The sequence below is a fragment of the Plasmodium cynomolgi genome, chromosome 14 (assembly GCF_000321355.1).
Source record: "Plasmodium cynomolgi strain B DNA, chromosome 14, whole genome shotgun sequence".
Lineage (NCBI taxonomy): Eukaryota > Apicomplexa > Aconoidasida > Haemosporida > Plasmodiidae > Plasmodium > Plasmodium cynomolgi.
In genome coordinates, this window is record NC_020407.1 from 198,016 (window position 1) to 220,425 (window position 22,410).

The 22,410-nt window shown below is 37.9% G+C and overlaps 6 protein-coding genes across 6 annotated transcripts; 2 read left to right on the forward strand and 4 right to left on the reverse strand.

The window, feature by feature from the left end:
- Positions 1–1,696: 1,696 nt before the first annotated feature.
- PCYB_141340 (GINS complex subunit Psf3) lies at positions 1,697–3,007 on the forward strand (the record flags this gene model as incomplete). The annotated part of the gene is made up of 5 exons (XM_004224605.1): positions 1,697–1,789; positions 1,933–2,025; positions 2,174–2,361; positions 2,609–2,751; positions 2,916–3,007. 5 exons carry the CDS (start codon positions 1,697–1,699, stop codon positions 3,005–3,007), a joined length of 609 nt encoding a protein of 202 aa, XP_004224653.1.
- A 697-nt stretch (positions 3,008–3,704) lies between these two features.
- Positions 3,705–6,271, reverse strand: PCYB_141350 (hypothetical protein; the record flags this gene model as incomplete). Its single annotated transcript, XM_004224606.1, has 5 exons — positions 3,705–3,811; positions 4,069–4,156; positions 4,282–4,335; positions 4,523–5,763; positions 6,022–6,271. The coding sequence occupies 5 exons, from the start codon at positions 6,269–6,271 to the stop codon at positions 3,705–3,707; spliced, it is 1,740 nt and encodes a 579-aa protein (XP_004224654.1).
- A 3,129-nt stretch (positions 6,272–9,400) lies between these two features.
- Positions 9,401–12,503, reverse strand: PCYB_141360 (DNA ligase 1 precursor; the record flags this gene model as incomplete). The annotated part of the gene is made up of 2 exons (XM_004224607.1): positions 9,401–12,000; positions 12,341–12,503. The coding sequence occupies 2 exons, from the start codon at positions 12,501–12,503 to the stop codon at positions 9,401–9,403; spliced, it is 2,763 nt and encodes a 920-aa protein (XP_004224655.1).
- Positions 12,504–14,192: 1,689 nt separating this feature from the next.
- Positions 14,193–15,884, reverse strand: PCYB_141370 (Mg2 transporter protein; the record flags this gene model as incomplete). Its single annotated transcript, XM_004224608.1, has 4 exons — positions 14,193–14,329; positions 14,514–14,781; positions 14,889–15,390; positions 15,640–15,884. 2 exons carry the CDS (start codon positions 15,882–15,884, stop codon positions 14,889–14,891), a joined length of 747 nt encoding a protein of 248 aa, XP_004224656.1. The 3' UTR covers positions 14,193–14,329; positions 14,514–14,781.
- A 2,068-nt stretch (positions 15,885–17,952) lies between these two features.
- On the forward strand, positions 17,953–18,839 carry PCYB_141380 (hypothetical protein; the record flags this gene model as incomplete). The annotated part of the gene is made up of 2 exons (XM_004224609.1): positions 17,953–17,975; positions 18,236–18,839. The coding sequence occupies 2 exons, from the start codon at positions 17,953–17,955 to the stop codon at positions 18,837–18,839; spliced, it is 627 nt and encodes a 208-aa protein (XP_004224657.1).
- Positions 18,840–19,414: 575 nt separating this feature from the next.
- Positions 19,415–21,402, reverse strand: PCYB_141390 (hypothetical protein; the record flags this gene model as incomplete). Its single annotated transcript, XM_004224610.1, has 2 exons — positions 19,415–19,621; positions 19,909–21,402. 2 exons carry the CDS (start codon positions 21,400–21,402, stop codon positions 19,415–19,417), a joined length of 1,701 nt encoding a protein of 566 aa, XP_004224658.1.
- Positions 21,403–22,410: the final 1,008 nt, after the last annotated feature.

Consider the following 22,410-nt stretch of genomic DNA (forward strand, 5'->3'; position numbering starts at 1 on the left):
TTTTTTTTGAAGAGTGAAAATTGTAAAGGAGAAAAAAAAAAGGGTGTCATCAAAAGATGAACTTTAAAGGGGTGAAATTAAATGCGTGTTAATTTAAAAAAAGTGAGAGGGAAAATTAAAATTTAACTTAAAATAAAAACCGACCTGAAAATTATAAGCAAAAGTCACGTGAAAATTAAAAGCAAAATTCACGTGAAAATTAAAAGCAAAATTCACGTGAAAATTAAAAGCAAAATTCACGTGAAAATTAAAAGCAAAATTCACGTGAAAATTAAAAGCAAAATTTACGTGAAAATTAAAAGCAAAATTCATGTGAAAATTAAAAGCAAAATCGACGTGAAAATTAAAGGAAAAGCTTACGTCAATTTCAAAATTAAAATAAGAATAAAAAAGGGAATAAAAAAGAAAAATAACAAAGTGATAAAAAAAAAACGAAACAGCCCTTTGCACAACCTTACGAACATAAATGCGTGCTGTACACCTTTTAACATATTTTTTAATGTACATGTGTACGCAAAATAAAATAAAATAAAAACGGCAGCACTATGTACCCTATATATACCTGTATGTTTTCCTTTGTACAAGCATTACCTTGTTATGCACACTTTTAACTAATCCCCACGTAGGTTATATTTCCGAACAACACGTATTCTTAAGTAGATGCCTTCATTTTACCGCTTAATTCTCCCGCTCAAAAAGGTTAAGAATTGTTAAACTTCATGTTGATAACGAATCGAAATTTTTGTTCTCTGTCAAAATGCGTTCGTTTCATTATAACGGTGAACACACGTTCTTATGGAATATAAAAACAGGCACAAACAGATTTGAACGCTTGCAAACATTTAGGGCACATCTTCGTCTTCCTAGCCACAACTTTGTGGATGAGTCAACCAGTCGATCAGCTAGCTAGCCTATCACTCAACAAAAATCGACTTGTCACTCCTTTTGTTAATTTTTTTTCTACATAATAGAAATGCTAATGTAAAATAAATTAACAATACAGACCTGTTTTTTGCGGCTGTTCCGTCTTGAATGTCCCCAAATAAAGGCTTAAAAAAAAAAAAAAAATCACTGTTCAATGAGAACGCAGGTTTAACCGGTAACCCTCTCTCGATAAAAAAGTATTCATATATATTGGAACGCATATACGTGTATATACATAAGCGCATGTTCATGCATACATGGGTATTCTTCACACCTCGATAACACACAAATGGCATCAACTAAAGGCATAAAGGGGTGAACGTCAAATGTACCCCTCCACTATTATCAGAAAGAACAACATATAGGAGCAATCCCCACAATATTTCTCCAAGTGGTTCCTTTTCATACTAAGTAGATGAACGCTCACGCAAAATATTTAAAAAAAAATTTTTTATAATAATCGAAATTACTGTTTGTCTAATTCGCGATCAAATACGTATGGCGCAGGGGAAAAAAAAAAAAAAAGTACGTCAGAGGGTAATGTCTCCATGTACACATAATTAAATAAAATGCTACAAGGATACAAAAAAATGGGGGGTACCACAAAAACTGCTTGTGACAAAACGCTTATAGATAGCGAGCGCCTATGTGCTTCGAATTCCATTACCTTTTCTCGTCTTCTTAAAGAATAAAAGCAAAGTGTAAAAAAGGCTAAAGGAAATACTCCTATAAACATTATTTAAGCATAAACATTTCCTAATTTTTTTAAAAAATGGAAAATGAAATTGTTTTGAGCGAAAAAGTAGAAGAACTAAAAAATTTGATATACGTGGATGACACACCTTTCAATCATCTAGACTTTATGGTTAGGGATAGAACCCCTTGACTCTTCTCCTGCAACGATGTGTTTGTGGCTCAAGCGAATGTTCACACACACATGCCTACGCCAGCGCCTGTCCACACTTCCATACACTAGAACCCCCTTTTTTGAACAAACCCATTTAGAAGGTACCATGCATCCCCTGCTGTGTCTTACCCGGCATGTCCTTCCTAAACACGCGGGCCCAGGAGGAACACAAAAACGGATATAGAAAAGATGAAGTAAAAGTTTTTTTTTTTTTTCTACTCTTTTGAAATTACTTGCAAAAAAAAAAAAAAAGGTTCATTCGAAATGCGTATGTGTGATTATTCCCCGTACGTGCACATGCTATCGGTCTCCCTACCTCCCTCTTTACCCCTCTTCCTAAAGATCAACGAGACTGATGAGCTACTAGTGGAATATTTTTACGCAAAGAGGCTATACAGAAGCAACTTAGTAAAAATAAAATTCCCCGAATGTTACGAAATGGCTGGAGCTCTTTTATCAGATGCAACCGCAGCATCAGTCGGAAATTTGACCCATCTCTATTTTGAATTAGGAACCGAGTTATGCCACATGTTAAGCATAAAGAGATGAGAAATAATCACCCGTTGGGTAACCTACTAAAAGGTTTCTCTATCATCAACAAAGGGTGCCTGAAGACATTCACATATAGTTTAAGCATTCTGCGACATGTGTATTTTTTCCCCTTTGGCTAATCTTAAAAATAGTCAAAAGATTCGCATGATAGTTAATTAGAGCAGCCTTTTGGAAAATTACCCCACATACTGTACCTTTCCAAATTATACGTTGTAATACCCTCAGGCTGCCCGAAAACGAATGGCCAGTGGAGAAGCTGGAAGAGCTCCTGCTGATCGCGGAAATGCGCAGAAGGGTTTATCTAATGAAACATAATGACCAGGTGGACCAAACATACTTGGAAGGAATGACGTTCATGGAGAGGAAAAGTAAATCGAAAAATGCGCATGCAAAATGTGAACCGACGTTTGTTCGGGTGCGCATACATCGGCATTACCATTGGCATCTGTGCCGCTTTGAAAGCATCCCCCGCTGCTTATCTTTTAAAACGCCGCACCTGGCATTCACTTCGCTTTACCCCCTTTCAATTCAGTGTTCAACTCATTCTCAAAGGGAACCGATATAGACAAGCAAAAGGCGACATCGAACAGGAATATTTTTAACTTTTTTGAATTCGATTTATGATCATTTCCTGCGTTAAACAAAACGTTCTTTTTGAACGAGAACACATTTGATCGATTACTGGATGAAGAAGTCCTTGACCAGTTCGTTTGATCACCCGCCCTTTTATTAATCCGTCTCATTATTTGCCACACCAACAGATTGCTATAATGATCATTACTATTACGATTATCATTACTGTTACGATTATCATTACTGTTACGATTATCATTACTGTTACGATTATCATTACTGTTACGATTATCATTACTATTATCATTATTATGATTATTAAATGTATTATAATATGGTCTGTTGATTATTATCACTATTATTATTATCGCTACTATTATTATTATCCCTATTACCCTCATTACTGTCATTATTTCACTTTTTGAATATTTTTGCCGCCCATTCGGTTGCAGCTACCACGCCGTTTTCAATTGTTCTTAAACTTATAAAACGCATTTAAGGCCTTTTTAAGTCAAACGAGAAAAAAAATGTGTTTATACGTGCAATTAGCAAAAATGGAAAGCTTGGGGCTGCAAAGGTGCAAAGTTTTAGCCCCGCCCCCTTTCGCTAATTGTGTGTACTCCGCGTACAAAAAAAAAAAAACACCAAACTGTGCGCGGCACGCTTTAAAGCAGCGCAATCGGGGAAAAATATCTATATACATATATGGGTACTTATTTTTGGCCAACTGCTACCCTGTTTAGTCCCTTCAATTTTCAAGCATCAGCAAGTCGTCGGGCTTAACGTGGTATTCCACGGGCAACCCGTAGCGGACGTAGAAGTTGTCCTCATTTGGTATCTTCTCCAGAAGTAATTCTAAAAGATCAAAAAAAAGAAAAAGAATTATGTCAACATTTGGGGCGTCCAAACTGCTTAAAAAATACCACACATGCATTAAAGCATCACGTGCAAACTGACATGAAGAAGCAAATATAAGGATGGAAAAACTGCGGAATATGGAACCCCCCAGGGATACTCCCCTCGGAGACACGTCACCCTTGAATACTTTTATTTGCAGCCTTTTTTTTTTTTTTTTTTTTACTCCGCCTTTCTTGCGAATTCGAATATCTTACCTTGGTCGTTGCACGTGTACAGCAAGCACACGAAGAGCATATGGATGGATGTGCCGTTCACCTCTGCTGGGTTCATCTTTGATTTGGTCTACGGGAAAAGGGATGCATTTGGGGGGTCGTAAGCACATATGGTAAGCACAGCACGTGAATGCTAACGGGTGGCAGCCCATATGGATACGTATTAACGCATGCACAACGCAAGGCGCAGTTTACCTCGTTGATAATGTCCTTAAAAGTTGTCGTCTTTTCCTCAACGTAGGGCACAATCTAAGCGTATGTGTGGGGGGAAAAATAAGGGGCAATTGCAGTTCGTTCGTACAAACGTATTCACGCATATGTGCCTTTAGGTACATGCACACACTACTGCATCGGTGCCGCTAATTCGGCCGCTAATTCCGCCGCTAACCCTGCGCTAACCCTGCGCTAACACTCCACTAACTATCCACCAACTCACCTGGTCGTTCCGCTGCGCTCGACCCTGCGCGTCACTCGCGTCTTTCCCCGCGGGCTTCACAATGTCGCACAAAATTTTCTTTATTTTCGAGACATCCACAAATTTTGCTACATTTTCCATGTTCGCATTTCCAAGTGTGCTTCCGCGCGAAACACTCTGGCGGAGCTGCAAAGCAGACGCATTCTCATTCTTGCTGCCCTGCTTGGATAAATGATTTTCATTTTCGTTCTGCCATATATCCTCAAAATCCATGTTATAGAATTTATCGATGGCATCATTTAGCCCTTCCTGCATATGACAATCCTGATGGTCGTCCATATGCTCTGGAAACAAGCTTTCCATATTTCTGCCTTCTGCGTAGTTTATTTGGCCCATGTCATTTGTCACAAAATCGGAGTTCACTTCGTTCAGAACGACATTCAATTTAAGGTCGCCACTGTAGTCACTGGGTGCGATCATTGGCGCTTTGGAAAATTTCATAATTCTATCCGTAACCGTGTTGACGCAATTAATGCAGTTATCCTTCGTTTCAAATATGTAGGAAGTTTGATCGATGGAAAAAAGGGCATTCGATACATACTTCTTTTTTTCCTTCTTCCATAAATCGTACGTAGATAATTCTACGTCATTTATTTCTTTATACAAATTTTCAAAATCGATAAGTGACACATCGAAGGAAGCCTTTACTTTTTTCTGTACTACGGAGTGTAGTACCATGTGCTTATTCTTATGAGTCCCTTTAGCTATATCCATTAGGTTCCTAAAATTCCCATGGGCCATTAGCTTACTAGGAACATAATAATGATAATTAAATTTGTTATTTACGTCTATCGCATTAAGTCTGTTTTCGAAAGTCATCACATTGCGATTCCAGAGAGTGTCTTCATCTGGAATGGTTGATATTAGACCTTTTCTCGTGGGACTTCCTCCCTGGTTTTTAAAAAACAAAGTATTTTGTGTACTCATGGGGAAATTCCCCCCTAGGGAATTCATTAGACTGAAATCTTTATTTTCACTCTTCATGAGTTCTGGTAAGGGGAGGCCCGTCATTGTGTTACTTCCTTGATGAAATGATAAAATGCTTTGGGAATAATTTAAATTATTTCCTACAGAATCGTTTAAATTCATATTGTCAAATGCTAGCGATTCTTGCATCACATTTTCTATGTTCAAATCTTCTATTTTGTAATCATTGAAGTGCATACTGTTGTTGTTTACACTGCTGTTCAGCATCCTTCCATCTCCCACACTTGCGTTATTAAAATCGCTATCGTCTAGTAAATTATCCATTGTCAAATTTCCACCTTGACTTAATGCCAAGTTATTTTTAGCACCTTCCCCCCCGTAATAGTCCCCTTTATGCTTGCTCATATTTTCCGCCTCATTCAAGTTGTAGTCATACCTATGGTCATCATCATCATCATCATCGTCGTCGTCGTCGTTGCCCTGTTCGCCATCTTCTAATTCTTTCGAATCTGATCTCTTCATTTTGTGCTTACTTATTTCTGCCTTAAAATAATCCAACTCGGGGCAAATGCTCAGACTGTTAAAGTCTTCATTTCCCGCACCGAACAGGATATCCCTCAATACGTCAGAATGGAGAAACAATTTTTTTTTGTAGCACTTCACCATTGCGTCACTGCAATCATTGTCGTGGTTGCTGCTACTTCGCACCATAAGGGGAGATTTTCCACTCGTTTGCGTAGCAGCCATGTCTTCATCCACCCCTTCCTCATTCGCCTCCTCCATTTTTTTCCTCTTTTTATATTCACACGCGTCTATGTCCCCATCAAACTGTATAGACAAATCGTTATTCAAAATTAAGTTCGGCAACAAATAACTATTGCCTGATGAGTGATCATACGTACTGTTCAATTTTAAAAAAAATGTGTCTACCGATATATTTGATACGGTAACCGAGTCCATGGTAATGTCGGACGACTTAGCCAAAGTGGACGACTCCTGCAAAAATTCTAACTTCCTTTTCTTTATTTTTCTATTCGAAATTTCATTCACATTTTTTTTTTCTTCTATCAATTCTTCATTCACTTCGCTCTGCTTTGCAATATTCATATTGCTTAAAAAATTGTATGTCTGGTCATAAATGGCTTCTACTCTGTATCCATACACTTTCGTAGCTCCCTCGATCGCTTTAGACGCTCTTGTAAAGGACAGATTAAAATCCCCCGTTTCCAACATTTCATCATTTAGCTCTTCATTGATTTCTTCATCATTTAAATTTACTAAATCTTCCAAGTGATCAATAATTCTTATGTCGAATGCGTTCCTTGTGCATATCTTATTATGGGACAGTGCTACCATGCAGTTTTTAAAAACGTCATTTATTTCTTTCACCTTCGTTTTGTCACATTTGTCCAGATGATCCTTCTGATTATCATCATTATTTTTGTTATTTAAAAAGGATAGCCTTCTTAAGTTCTTGTTAAATTCTATAGGTTTTTTAAAAAGGTTTTCATTTTCATTTATCCTCGATAGGTTGGCCCCGGCTTTCGTATTAACCCCCAGCTTTTTCATTTTTTCACTTCTCCGCTTTTCCGTGTTGAGTGTGTCTACGTATATGGCTAATCATCAACCGTTGCGCCCACGGGAGTATATTCTCAAATGGGTGAAGATGAACACCCCTCCACACACTCTCCAGGTTTGTATTTCTTCAGACGTTCTGTTGATCCGTTTGGCCTCACTACACAGATGTAACTCAAAAAGTTAGTTACCCCTTTGGCAGACAAAAGGCTTTCTTTAAATTGGCAACAAAAAAAAAAAAAAAAAAAAAGAGGTCCACTCGTGAGCTGCTTAATGCTGATGCGTCATAGCAAAATATTTCAACACCCTTCAATGTGTTCAATTTTTTTTTTTTTCATTCGCTTGGTAAATAAATGCAACTCGGAAAACCTTCACCTTTTCATATGCACTAAAAAAAAAAATTGCTGTTATGTACACGTGGATAACCACGTACGATACAAACACATGCGGTTACTAATTCACTGCTGTTCCACGTTTTTGTCTTTTCGTTCCTCGTCATTCCAGGGGTGTTTAATTTTTGCTTACACGGAGAGTCACGCGTATGTGCAGTTGATCACATAGGCATGTGTACATATGCACATCCACATGCACAACAATGACTCGACGTCAGCGCGAAGAGTCATTTTGTTCGCAAAAATGTCCTTTCCTAGTTTAAATGTGCCTAACTCGAATATGCCTCTGCACATGCTTCATTTTTGTGTTACATCATTCGGCAGAAAGTTCAAAATGGACGAATGATAATGAGCGGTAAAAGATGTTTTTCACACAAAATAAAAATAAAAAAAATGATAAATAAATTTAAAAATTGTCAAAACGGGGTTTTTCCTTCAAATATGACAAGCGCAAAATGGCGCATAAACTTGTACATCTTGCGTCAATGGATAATTTTTTTTTCCCACTTTTGTCAACGCATGTATTCGTTCACATATCCTTCGTTGTGCGCATTTTTACACGCGTAGTCTTCTTATTTTTATTTCCCCACTCATTTTCTACTTCTCCTTTTTGTCCTTAACCTTCTCGCAATTTTAACAAGTTTATGCAAAATGGAAACAACCCCCAAAAAAAAAAAAAAAAAAAACTCTTAACAAATAAACGCGTTATTTTTTTTGAAAAATATTTTTTATTTTACACGCTTGAGGAATGCGCCAGATCGAACTCCGCTTGCCTTCTTCCCCAAACCAGACAAAACGGACGCGCACATAAGTACACATATCTGCTGTCGTACGTACCTCCTTTTCGCACAAAAGGGAACCTCAAAGCGATTGTGAGGTATGGCCTTTCATGCAGTTATATTTCCCGCACACATACGATGATCTCATGCGCGAAGCAAACGGCTAGCAGCAGATTCTGTTGTACCTCCTCCTCCCTCCAACGTACCAATAATTGAAGAGACACCAAAGGGGACACTATATTTTTTTAAAACCCTGCGCCGTATTTAAAAGTTCTTTTCAGGCAATAAATGCGCTAAGTTACTATGCGGGAACAAATAAAAAAAAAAAAAAAAATTAGACCACATACATTCCTCTTATGTTCAAAAAGTATATGCAATCAAACGGCGGTGCGAAGAACGTTATGGAAGAGGAGCTGGCGACTTGTTGCCAAGGGTATATATACACAAACGCCTGCGCCAATGCGTGAGTAATTTCTCTGGGAAAAAAATTCATTCGGAAAATGACATATAATACAAACATGCTAAACGAATGATGCGCCAAAAAAAAAAAAAGGAAAAAGAAAATACCATAAAAGAAAATACGCTAAAAAAAAACACGATAAAAGAAAATACGATAAAAAAAAATACGATAAAAAAAAATACGATAAAAAAAAATACGATAAAAAAAAATACGATAAAGGAAAAGGCGATAAAATAAAATAAGACAAATGGGACGCAAAGAACTAAACTCGTATTTTTTAACAAGGGGGAATATTCTCCATTTTTTAGGCATACGGGCGGGACTCCAAAAATGCGTTCACGTAACGCTGTCAATTTGGTAGATAAGATTCGCATGGTGAATACATGCAGCTATGCTGATATCATCTGTATGACACAGAAATAAATGTCGTAATTCGTTGTTACCCCTCTACCGCTTTCTCCTTGGCCAAAATAAACACAGGACAACTTCGTATGGGCGTACCCAAACGATTCATTTCTGCGCTCACGTGTAATGTACGTATTTTTAAATGTGGCGGCATGGGTGTGGCTACGCCCTGAGGGGACTTCACTCCTGCTATGTGGAATAAACTCCAAGCAGGAGCAATTAAACGGGCACACTTTTTGGGCGACATTCCTCCCTAAGAACATACGAGCGACCACCTCCAAGGAGGCTACCCCCCCTGTCTTCATTCACTTTCACTTTCCTCATTAAAGTCGTTTTTATTTTTGTTGTTCGTGAACTGTGCCTCGTAGAAGTCAACAATCTGTTGCGATGTGGTGGCCTGTTCCGCATTCTTATCCTCCCTGAGCCTCAGAAACCTCGGAAAACGCAAGCCAATACCCTTGTCATCCGAATAAACCCCGATGGCTGCGGTATGCACAGGTGAGAGAGACAAGTCGGCCGCTTTTACCTCCCATACGTAGTGCGCATCAAACCACACATCGGGATTTAACTTATCCGAAACTTCGTAATACGATTTTTTGTTTGGTATAATTTTATCACTCAAAGTTTCGTATAATGAGCCAAGAATTTCATCACTAAAACCGGTGCCTGCTTTACATACAGTTTGGAAATTTTCAGTTTCTGAGTTGTACGTAGCTAAAACGAATGCACCATACACTCCACTTCTTTTTCCTTTTCCATAATAACCCGCTATGGGTACTAAATCTACCGAGTCAGATAGTCCTTCTATATAATCCTTTTTTACCTTCAACCAATTTAATGATCTTCTTGATGGTTCGTAAGACGCATTATCCAGAAGCGTTTTCACCATTAGCCCTTCACAATTATTCTCAATAGCATCTTGTAAAAATATATCAATGTCTTCTATATTGTTCATTTCTGAGTGAGTTGCATAACACAGCACTCCATCCTTACATTTCAATAATGAATACAAAAGCTTCCTCCTAATTTCTAGTGGTTCTTTAATAACGGGTACACCATTACAACAAATGAGGTCAAATGGGAACAGACATATTTTCACCTTTATATTTTCAATGTCCACATCTTTTCTCTTTCTCGTGGTCAGTACCTGAAATGGTAATATCTTTTTATTCTCTATGTCATAAGCCACAACTTCGCTGTCAATAATGCACTCTGTAGCACCGCTGATAATTTGATCCCGCACTATTTGAATAACGTCTGGATATTTCTCTGTCATGGTTTCTAAATTTCGGCTAAAAATTTTTATATTGTCCTTATCTATGTAATGTATTTGAGCCCTTTCTCCGTCATATTTATATTCACACGTGAATGTCACATTGTTGAACCGGTCAAGTACTTCTTGTATTCCTTTCGTTGGCTTGGCTAGCATAGGTTGCACGGGTAGCCCCGCTTTGACTGTGCATTTTTTACTTAACGTGTTCATGTCATCTCCATTTAACAAATTCTGAATGATAATTTCGATATTTGGTAACTCACAGAGGGCGCTCTTCACTGATTTTTCCATGCACTCAAAAATGTCCGAATCGTTATTCATTTCGCAGTAGCTTTTTTTTAACTCCTTAAATATGGGTAACAAACGAGTGTCTCCTTCCTTCCCTATGTCGTAAAACAAATTCGGCTTGCTTATTTTTTCGTTTCTTATTTTAATGGACTGGACTAGCTCGTCGAAGTCGAACTGGTCGTGCACGCTCTGATTTTCCTTTTCGTTTTCCTTCTTTATGTTAGAAGGACTCTCCCCATTTTGCTTCTCCACTTTGACCACCTCCCCCTTTTCCCCCTTCACCTTATTCTTGTCATCCTCCGTTGTGCTGTCGCTAACAGTGCCATCCTCCCCAGTACCACTTCCCTTCGCGTTTAGCAGTTGCTCGTTCATCAATTTCCCCTTTTGTACAATTTCTTCCGGAATGGACGGACGTGTTAAAATAAATGCATACGACAGGGCCTGCAACACAGTAGCGCTGTTCACTCCGATTCTCAATCGCTGTTGTAAAAAACGAACAATATATTTCGCTTCACTAGTTTTCGCACTCACCAACAGCTTCTTAATTACCTCTCTCTTTTTCTGCTGCGAGTTAGAACCACTCAAATTGGGTATGCTCTTCAGTTCATTAAATACTGACTGGATAGTCAAACGAGGTAAAGGAAAAATGGTCCTCATCTTGCAAGAACAACTTTCTGCTATTATGCCAAGATCCTCAATTTGTTGTAAATCCTTTTTTATGCTTGATTCAGTTCTACTATAAGCCTCAGACATTGTTTTCAAAATCAGAGCTTCTCCTACACCTGCTTCAACATTTAAATAATCAGGTGCTACTTTGTTTAGCGTTATGTACACAGCTGGAATTAAATCGTTGGGACTGTAGTATATTAAAACTCTGAAAACATTGGACAGGATAATTGCTACATTTTTCTTGCTACCAGTTCCACTTCCCTTTAGTTCTTCTATTTGGTTAAATGTATTTGTCAGAAAAGTGAACAATAAAGAATCTTTAAACTTGTGTTTTTCTTTATCCTTTTGCGAAAGGTATAAATTACTTACATCAAAATGTACGGGGTTAAATTTGGGTGATGTCAGATCGCTCACTTTGTCATCTTCCCTAACGGTGCAGTTAAATAGGGACCCTTTTTTTATATCATTTTCACTCTTCCCTTTGGCCTTTTTCGTTTTTGTGTTTCCATCACTTGCTATTTTTCTCTTGGTTGTTTCTTTCTCTTCTTCCTTCATTTTGGATTCCTCCTTAACGTCCGTTTCTTCCTTCTGCCCATCCATTGTTTTCTTCGGGAAGGACAGGCATTTCCTGCAAAGGAAGAAAATCAAAAAAGCCAAATTGGTTAATCTTTCTACACGAAGAGGGGTGCGTACAGATGTACACACAGCAACGGTTGTACGTGTATAACAGCACGCTCTTGTACGCATCTCGATCTGTTAAAATGGGCGTGCCGCTTGTTCAAGGCGCAGAACAGGGGTGCCTCTACATCCGCAGCCACACACACGCACATATATATATGTATATACATATATGTATATTTTTTTTTCCCATCTGCTGTGCATGCACAGAACACAAGTCAATCGCACTTGCTGAGGAAATGGTACTTCCCCTATTTCCCACTCTCATCACTTTTTCACTCTTTTAAAACTTAAAATGTGCATACAAAAAATCGCTGCGTCTATTCGATGTACTGTTTCTAAAGTTGGTGAAAACTTTCACGCTAAAATTTGTTTTGCGCCTGTAGAAGTTATTCTTTTGCATAAAGGGTATTATATAAGCGTATTCTCTTCTCATGCAACTGTTAACTTTGCACATAAGCATTCTCGCTATGAGGAGTAGCACGAGCAATTTCATGTTAGCGCAGCTGCCTATACAAATGCATGCACAGGCTATTTCGGGGCTAAGTAATGGTGCCCGCGGGCATTGGGATCGCCGCAACAGGCAGTTCGACCATGCCGAAGCGTACAAATAAAATCATGCAAGCCAGTTCATGCAAGCCAATTCATGCAAGCCAGTTCATGCAAGCCAGTTCATGCAAGCCAATTCATGCAAGCCAATTCACACAAACCACTTCGTGTAGCCTCTTGCGTATCCCTGGGGACACTCGCCGAATGACTACTGGCTGTTCACTCGGCGCATTCCTCACTTCCGTTCACCCCATGTCATAGCACATTTCTTTCGCGCTACGATATCTTTCTCTCACTGTTTAAGAACATTTCTTAAGTTCACATGAGAATGAGTAAAAAACAAAATATGCTTATCTTTTTATTTATTAAAAACTCACTCTAAAGTTACTTGCTTAAGTGCCTTTTCCATAATTAATAAAACTTAAAAAATGAAATTGTTTAAAAAAAAAGTAGCCAAGGTAATTTCAAATATTAACGTGTGAAAAAAAAAAAAAGAGAGATTACATGAGAAAATCTTCAAAAGGTTTTTATAAATCTCCTTATACGTTGTTCACACACATATGCGCAGTCCTTTTTCCTTAATTTTGTCACTAATTTGGAATAATTTTTTTAAAAAGGGAAAGAAGTTTCTACATTCTCTAGCAGAATATAATAAAAAAAGCCAATAGATACGAAAAAAAAAAATAAAGCAAAAGGGAGAGGGGGAAAATTACGCTATATTTAAAAAAATGTAATTATGTGTAAATCAATAAAAAAACGAAATAGTTCGCAGGAGGGGAAAAAAAAAAAAAAAAAGTATACACATTTGCTTATATGCCTGGATATATACAAAATACGTGTATGCGCGTAAAAGTGTATCTATAGCAGATAAGGCGAAAAGAAAAAAAAAAAAAAAAAACAACACACACACAAAAATAGTAATAATAAACTCTAAACACACATGTTACTTCAAAAAAAGTTTTTCCCTCTTGTGTAATTTCAAATTTCATGAATTTTACTAAAAAAGGGGGTGAAGAAACATGCAAAAAAAAAAAAAAAAGAGGACTCTAAATTAAACAGCTCTTATTTTGAAGAAGCTGAGAAGGAGAGAGTGTAAAATGTGTTCCAAAATTAGATTTTTTTCTTCCTTTTTTTTCTTCTTTTTTTTTGTCCCGCTAAATGCAAAATAATTAAAATAAGAATGTATAAAACTTAGCTTGAAAAATAATAAAAATACGAGAAAAAAATAAAAATGATAAAATGTTTTAAGTTCCCTATTACGGGAGCATTAAATTTGTGTGTAAATTGAGGAAAAACTGCTACTCAGCTATTTCACAAGTTCATGTACGGGGCATTTAAATTATGCTGCGCAATTTTTTTACCGCTAAACCGAGAAGGGGGGGGAGTCCGCTCGCTGGTGTGACAGCGAGTACGCATAAGTACATGGGCATAGGCACATGAACGCTTGAACATAGGCACTCTTGAACATAAGCACTCTTGAACATAGACACGCTTGCACACGCCCCCCTCCAGGGGCACATCCTTTCACACACACATTTATATGTCGCCTGTGCGCACACGCAGGAGGCGCGTAAGTTACTAATTCCAACTGCTACTTAGCATTTCAAAAATAAGTTCACCCCTCGCTGAAACTCAGCTAAATTCGAATACACTTAAAAAAATAAACAGACATAACTACAGTTATTAAACATAAAAAAATGACCAGCCCCGTGACATAGATAAAGGCAAATTCGTGTTCCTCCAGCTTTATTTTCAAGTTCATGCCAAAAACTCCTGCAAAAGAAACGCAAAAAAAAAAATGCATCAAATGAGATAACTCGTTCGTCCTCAGCTATGCGCGCAGTGGATAAGGTGACACTTTTCCATGCTCTCTACGTCGCTACGCCGTTACGCCTCATATGAACGCGCATAATTAGGGCAATTCCTCAAAAGGCGAGCGAACCGCGCCATGACTAACCTGTTATGAGTGTTCCTATGCCGAAGCCGGAATTAATTAAACTGATGACTATGTCCATACGTATCAAATTATTCCTTGAAAGAGACAAATCCGATACCATTTTGTTTTCCAAGTTCTGCATTAACTCATATAAGTGCTTCACTTGATCGTGTATCTGATGAAGTTCTTGGTCAAAATATTCGAGGAGCATTTGCAGGTCCTGATTCGTTGACTCTTTATTGTCTTCCTCCCCATTAATAGGGTTAAAATAACACTTGGTTAATTCCATTTTTTTCAAGTCCGCATTATTTTCTGATATTTCGTGAAAAGCCTTAATGAAGGAATTTACTTTATTTATTAAAATATTGGTTGGTTCTTTTAAGTTATGCAAATTCGTCAGTACATCCTGATAATTGTTAAAGTAAATTTAATGTCAGCAAAGTCTTTACTTAAGAGTTTCAATTCTGCATTTAAATGTTCAATGGCACTTGAAAAAACACATTCCAGGGCACTAAATTCAAAAGGTCTTTTCTCCATAATTTTGGTGTTTGCTTTGTACAAATTGGTATATCTTTTGGAAACATTACATAGTTTCTTAATTAGATCATCTCGAATTAAATCTTCTTTTATGACTAGGAACACACTAGAGTGTAAAATGATGCATGTTAACGGGGGCAGGGATACGAGTATAGCATTTAACCGGGCTTCTATGCTGGCTATATTGTTATTTTCTGCGAGCAGTTGCTTGCAGTCTCGATAGTTTATTAAGCCACTTTTCTGTTTTACATAATTTATGTGGCAGCATTGTTTCACTCTTTTCAAAAACTCCGTGCATATATATTCCCTTATGAAGCACTTTCCACCAAAAATTTCTATTATGACGTGTCTTTTTAATTTGCTTAGCTGAATTAGGTAATCGTTTTCGTGTAGTATTCCCTCCAGTTTAAGGTTGGACTCCCTCTTCGTCGCGTCCATATTGAAATTGTAGTTCAGGTTGTAATTGCTGTTGTAATTACTGTTGTAGCTGCCGCTGTTGTTGCCATTATGATTGTCCTGGTTGCTCTGACTGCTGGTGTGGTTGTTGCCGTTGCACAGCGAGTTACGTATCCTGGCCTTCAACTCCGTGTTGTCGTCATTCAGAGAATACCTTTCCCTATTTATAAATGTGGAGTTATTTATCGAGTTGTCCCTCCTCGAAAAGGTTTCCAGCTCATCCTTCTCCTTCTTATAACGGTTAATTATCTTGTCCTTCAAGTTGTATTCATACGTGTTTTTCTCGAAACTTGTGATGTCCACAATCTCATCATCGTCATTAAAAGCTAGCTCTTCGCAGTCGTAGTTGCGCTTTAGGCATGTCCCGTTGTCCTTCAGCGCAAAGGATTCATAAGACATTTTAAAGGAAGCGAGAGGTGTATACAGCGAAAAGTTGTAGAAATTTTCACTAAAATAGGACAAAAAAGCTACACAGCGAGGAAAGAACAAAGCGAAGAGGTGAGGGAACAATGGAAAAGGAAAAAAAAAAAAAAAAAATCCTAACGTATAATCTTAAAGAACGAGAATATAGCCAAATGGGTTATAACAACATGATGAACAAATTGTGCGCTCATGCGTATGCACATGCATGTACATGCCAGCCTGGCCATAAGGCTCTTTCCTTTTCAGTGCACGCAAATGAAGAGGTTCCTCGAAGGTCAAAAAATCGGGCACATCACAAAAAATAGGCATGTCACGAATATCATAAAAAGCAAGTATTCCACGAATATCACAAAAAGCAGGCATTCCACGAATATAACTAATTTTTGCATTTGTACACTACTTTAAAGAAACACGGAGGGTGGCCATATTCGTCAGGTTAACTAAAAGAGACGAATAACTCCAGTAACCCAGGCAAAGTGCCATGTAAAAACAATACATTCAAAATGGGGAAAAAAAAAAAAAAACTAAGTCCTGTTTAGGAATGTTCTAAAAAAGATTGCTTAAGTATATACACACCTGTAAATGCATATCTTTTTGCGTCATCGCAAGCGCCTTTTCGCATGTTCTCAAAGTGTATATGCGCGGAAGCATTTTTAACATGGGCAATTACGAAGGTGGGCAAATTAGCAAAGTGGGCTGCGAGGAAAATTTGCAAAATGTTCAGGTGCACAAGCGCGTAAACATACACATATAAAATGATAAACAATGTTTTAGGTCATACGTGTAATATGCATGCACAAGTGTGGAGGGCACCCATGGGGGCAACAGGATTGTTGCGTATACACGAAAATGAAAAAAATGAGTAAAAGAGAAAAATTAAAAACTCTTCATTCCGCGCAGCATGTAAACATGCGAGTGTTCTTCCAGCATGTCTGCAATTCGGTAATCCAAAACAAGTGTGCACAGGCATCCTCGTGTTGGCTTTTACGAAGTTCCCCTTTGTCATTTCACAAATGTAATGCGCCACATGCCATTTACTTGCCAATTGTACCTTGTCATGATTGCGCTGGATACGCTTCGCTAAAAAGGATTAAACTTTTGCTGCTTCTTATACGTGTGTGTAAATACCCATGTTGCGCAAATCTTTGTTGCGTTTTTTATTTTCCCTTCTTGCCATTCCCCAAATGGTGATGATGTTTGGCACCCCCAACATGAAAATAACTGCATTTTAAAAGGGGGATAAACAGCCACAAGAGCGCAACGGTGAATTTTTCTCAAAAGAAGAAGTTTTATTTATTTATTTTATTTATTTTGTTTTATTTATTTACTTATTTTATTTATTTTTAAGGGCTACAAAAACCCGCACAGGGGTCACCTGTGTTCATAATGGTATATCCCGTTCGGTGTCACTGTTCCGCTTGGTGGGCCATCCTTTGATCACGCACTTGCCGTTTTTTTCCTTAACTGTTTTGCTTCTTGCCAGTTTGTTCAAAAAAAAGTTCCCCTTCTCACTTTGCATACATATTATTACGTCGGCGTAGCTTCTACAAAATTGTGTTCACCGTTACGTAAATTTTTCCGTGCGAAAAAAATGAAAAGCAACAAAGGAAACGAAAAAAAAAAGAGCAAACATGGCGCGAAAACAACCATGGAAAAAAATGAGTTAACGTTGTAGGACCTTTACGAACGCTTATTTTGATGAAGCCGCATTTAATGCTTTCCATTTTTCCTCATCTTTGATGAATGGTTTCTCCCCAGTTGTCGCCCACTAAAAACAAGGAACATAAAAGTATCCCCAAATGTATACATATATGTACACGCAAGTGTATGCAAAAAAAAAAAAAAAAAATATATTCCCTTTTGCGCGTCAAACAAAACATTCCTGCTCTAGCGCAGCAGACGGAAAATTCCAATACAACTTTAAGAAAATAAAAATAAATGAAAAAAACCCATTTAACGTTCTGTATGCATATTTTCCACATTAACAAAATAAAAAGACACTTTTTCTTTCATCCCCAGGAGGGTTCTTTCCCCGCACTTCATCATGAATAACGACTCCGGCGTTTCGTAAAATTTGCCTATTTTGTAACTCACGTGAGGAATGCTCAACTGGAAATCTTTCCGAGAACTCGGCTTCCAATATGTTCGTGTACATTCACGTCCAACTCGTCCAACGCGTAAGGAGCTAAGGGCTTTTGCACCTTCGCACAAGCACGCATGCATATGCACATATAAATATATATGTTTATATGCACCACCATCACCTCTCCATATACATCGTGTGCTCACTTCGCGCATCTAAACCTATGCGTTTCCCCCCTCGCTAGACCGAATAACCTCATGCGCAAAATGAGCAAATATAAAGGATCCCTACTTACAGTACTGATAAGCAGCACAATTGGGTGGAACTTGAACAGGCTATATCGGCAAAACGAATTGAGTATGCATGGGGTTAGGAATAACCATGACATAATCGTAGTTAGACAAGTAAACATTTCTGATAAGAAGAACCCGAACAACCACCTCCACAGCGAAAACAACACAACCACAAGCACCAAGGGGAACCCCCAGTCAGCCATTTTAAACGAAAAGGAGCTACTAAATTTGGTGCAGCATTTTAACGATATCAATAAAAAACACAAGGGATTTTGCGAAACTAGCATCTTTAAAAATTCCACCTTCTCAAACACAAATAACGAACATAACGGTGAGGACAGCTTTAACACATACTTGATAATAGACAAATGGAAAACAAAAAACGAATTTGAAAAGTCCAAAAAGGAATTCGAAATTTTGTTTGCACAGAAAAATCACATATATGATAAAAAAATGGAGGATATTTATCTGAACTATGAAATGTATAATAATAATTACGAAACTACCTCGGCACAAAATATTTTTCAGAAATTGTACTACTTTATTTTTGATTAGACATATTCGCTTATTTGTGCAAAGCGAATTCTTGTTTACATTGTGTGTTGCCTCGTTTTGTGACGAAATGCAGCCCCCTTTTTTAAGGCCACGCCTAACGAAGTAAGCTTTAAACCAAGGGGTCACTTCGCCATTTGGCCACGTACACCCCTCTCACATCTTTCCGAGTTTGCCATTCTGAAAGTGAAACAATTAAACATAATGCCATCGGTGAATAAACACTAAAGCGCTACTCACAAATGACACATTACACTGATGTGTAAAAGCCCTACTATACTCATTTTAGTGCAGATGGGGGAAATTCAAAAAGGGGAAGAAAAGGCTGAATAATCCATTCGAAAATTACAAAAAAATACGTTTTCTTATGCTTTTAAAAAAAGAAACATAAGAAGTGATTAAAATGGGAAAAGCTAAAATGCCATGTAACTAAAATGCTATTAAGGAGAACATAAATTCGTAAAACTTTTGGGAAGTAAAAAAAAAAAAAAAAAAAAAAGGTTCTCCTTCCCAATTTACCATTCGTCACATGGGCATTTCTTGTGCTCCCTTTTGGGACACCCGTTAGGTACTCCCTTTCACGATTTGACAAAATACTTGGCAATGGCATCATCAGATAAGAACGAATTGTGAGCTTCGCCTTCTTGCGCAGGATCTACTTTAAATCTCAACAGGGCAGATGGAATCAGGTTGCAATCGGACAGCCTTTTCTGCGGGTCAAATTTACATATCCCCGGAGTTTCATAGATGAACCATTTCTTGGGCGCCACAGACGGGTTGAGGAACTAACAGGAGCAGTTAAGGAAAAGAGACACGCGGAAGTGTTACACGCGGAAGTGTTGCACGAGGAAGTGTTGCACGAAATGGGGAAAGTCATACAACGCGTAGCTTCGTGAAAAGTGAAATCGAAAAATAGTCTAGGGAGGGGGGAAACTAACCAGCAAATGGGATAGACACAAATGTAATTTTTTTTTTTTTTTTTTTTTGTCGCCTCCCTAATGGGTAGGCTAAAATAAGAGTTTTCCCAATTTGTTTTCTCCCCAACTCGTGAGAACTCCCGTTCTTGGCTTACCTTTTTTATATTTTCATTCACCTCATGTATTGAGGTCCCAGCCGAAAAGGACATTTCAAGGACATAAGAATCAGGGAACAATATTTTCAAAACCGCCTTTGAATAAACCTTTCTGGTGGACATTTTCTCCAACTCCAGTTTGGTCTTCGACTTGAAGGTCTGTTCTTTGTACATATTTCTAATATTGGGGATAAGAAATGCTAAATCTTCTGATTGCTCTTCCTTTTCCGAATCTGACGAATTATAGCTTCCACCTTTTGGCGCATTCGACTGAAAGCGGTATATTTTTGGATTCAAGTCGACGGCCTGGTTCATTAGTTTCTCCATTTGCTCCTTCTTCTCGCGTAGCAGCTTGTCTATTTCTTCATCGCTTTTTATTTTGCCCTTCTTTAGGGTATCCACACAGACAATGTTCGATTTAAAGGGGTCAAAGGCAGCCTTGGGAGGACTATCAATTTTTATGGAATCCTTGGCGATATGTTGCAAACTCTCATAAATGCATAGTAACAACAAAGTGTCTACTCTCTCCATCACGTAAAATACGTGCACTTCGACAAAGCCTATGGAGAGTAAAAAATTCCTGGCCTCTCGATGTATCAATATTTTTTTTTTCATTATATCATTGGTAGACTTCAAAATTCTTGTATTTATAGCATTTGGATTTATTAAAATATTTTTTACAATTTTACACAAAATTGGAATGATACTTTTTAAATCATCCATGTTAATTTTTTTCAGTTTCTCCGCTTCGTTAATGCATTTAATTGTACTGATTTTTTCCTCCGAATAGCTACGGCAGGGGTAATTTTCGTCATCATAGGATAGGTAAAAAATGTCCTCCTTGGGAATCTCTGTAACATTACTTTCAATCATTTTCTCTAGTTTGTCCTTATCATATTTTATAAATGAACTTTTTATTCCTTCCCCATTTTCTGCCACCTTTATACTTCTACCTGTTCCGCCTTTCCTTTTATCCACATTTTTATCATCCACATTGGTGCAACCTGATGTACTAATTCTTCTGGTGCTTTGGTTCTTCAGTTCACAATCTTCTCGAAGTGCTTGGTGGCTATTCGCACATTCGTCCATGACACCTTTCTTCAGCTTTTTATGCAAATTACTTAAACTATGTTGCTTATTTAAACTGTTCAAGTTGGATTTTTCGTCACCATTTTGATGTCCTAACTCCCTCGGAGGCCTCTTTTCACTCGGTCCAATTTTGCCTATGTGGTTTGGCAGATCTTTATCACAATGTTCTGTACTTTTATCATTTTCCTTACTAATTCCCAACTCTTTCTTAATTTCGTCGAGTAACCGTATGGGTATTTTTAGCTTATTCCATTCATCTTCCCCTAGATTCTTCAAACTCTCCAGGGAATCAAGCCAATTATCTTCCACGATGATTTTGATAAATGGCTTCAGCTGCTCCGCACCCTTGTTGATTTTCTGCCCCACGCGTAGCAGCAATTTTACAACTTCGTTTTCTGGGTCCATTCTGGGACTCGTCCCCTCAGGAACTCGGCAACTTGCCAACTTGGCGAATATGCAACTTGCTAATTGGCTCTTTTGCTGCCTCCAAGTTTAGTCCACAAAAGAAACGTGTAGGCCTATGTCAACCACGACGGGCTAATCACATGAGAGCAGTGCTTCCACCTTGTGCAGCTGCAAAGGATTTACACTTACAGACTGGTATTATTCCCCCCGTGAACTCTATCGATAGCATGAAAAATTCAAAGTAGTACTGCTACTTTTGCATGGATGTTAAAATTTTACACACCCACTGCACGTTTAACCAATGACCGTTTTACACCCCTTCTTGTCTAATTAGGATTCTTATTCTTCTTTGAGAGAGGAGCGAACAAAAAAGGTCTCAACGAAGTGTGGCACAGCTTGCAAATATACACACAGATGTGAACTTATATGCATATATTGAGCCACAATTATATATGCTCATGTTTCGTATGAGTTTATGCTTGCGCTTGTTTTCATCACTGCGCAATTGTTCAACATCAGAAAGGTGCCTACTTCGTGGAGCACAAAAACCGTTTCGAAACGTAGGTGCGTGAATTTTATTGTTTTTTTTTTTTTTTTTAAATGCTTCCTCTCTTTTTGGTCATTCCTACTATTCGATGCAAATAGATTCTATAGGCGTAATAACACAATTTGTTGCTATTTTTTTTTTTTTTTTTTTGCGCCTCTGGAAAAATAAAGTTGATCTGTTTCTGCCAACTTTATGTCGATTTCCATAAAATGTATTTTTTTTTCAAATTTTTCTTTTCCTTCTCCGCTTAACCAATTTTGCAAATCGTATTTACAATTTATTTTTTTTATATCGACCACATGGACGCTTTTTAATTGCGCATATGTAACACATAACCTTGGGTTTAAATGAACAACCGCTAACTGCTTTTACTTCTCCCTCATCCCATGTGCTCCTCCTGCCATTTTATAAAATTATCAGCCATTGCTAGGTATTTAGCGCTAGAGAAAAAAAAAAAGGAA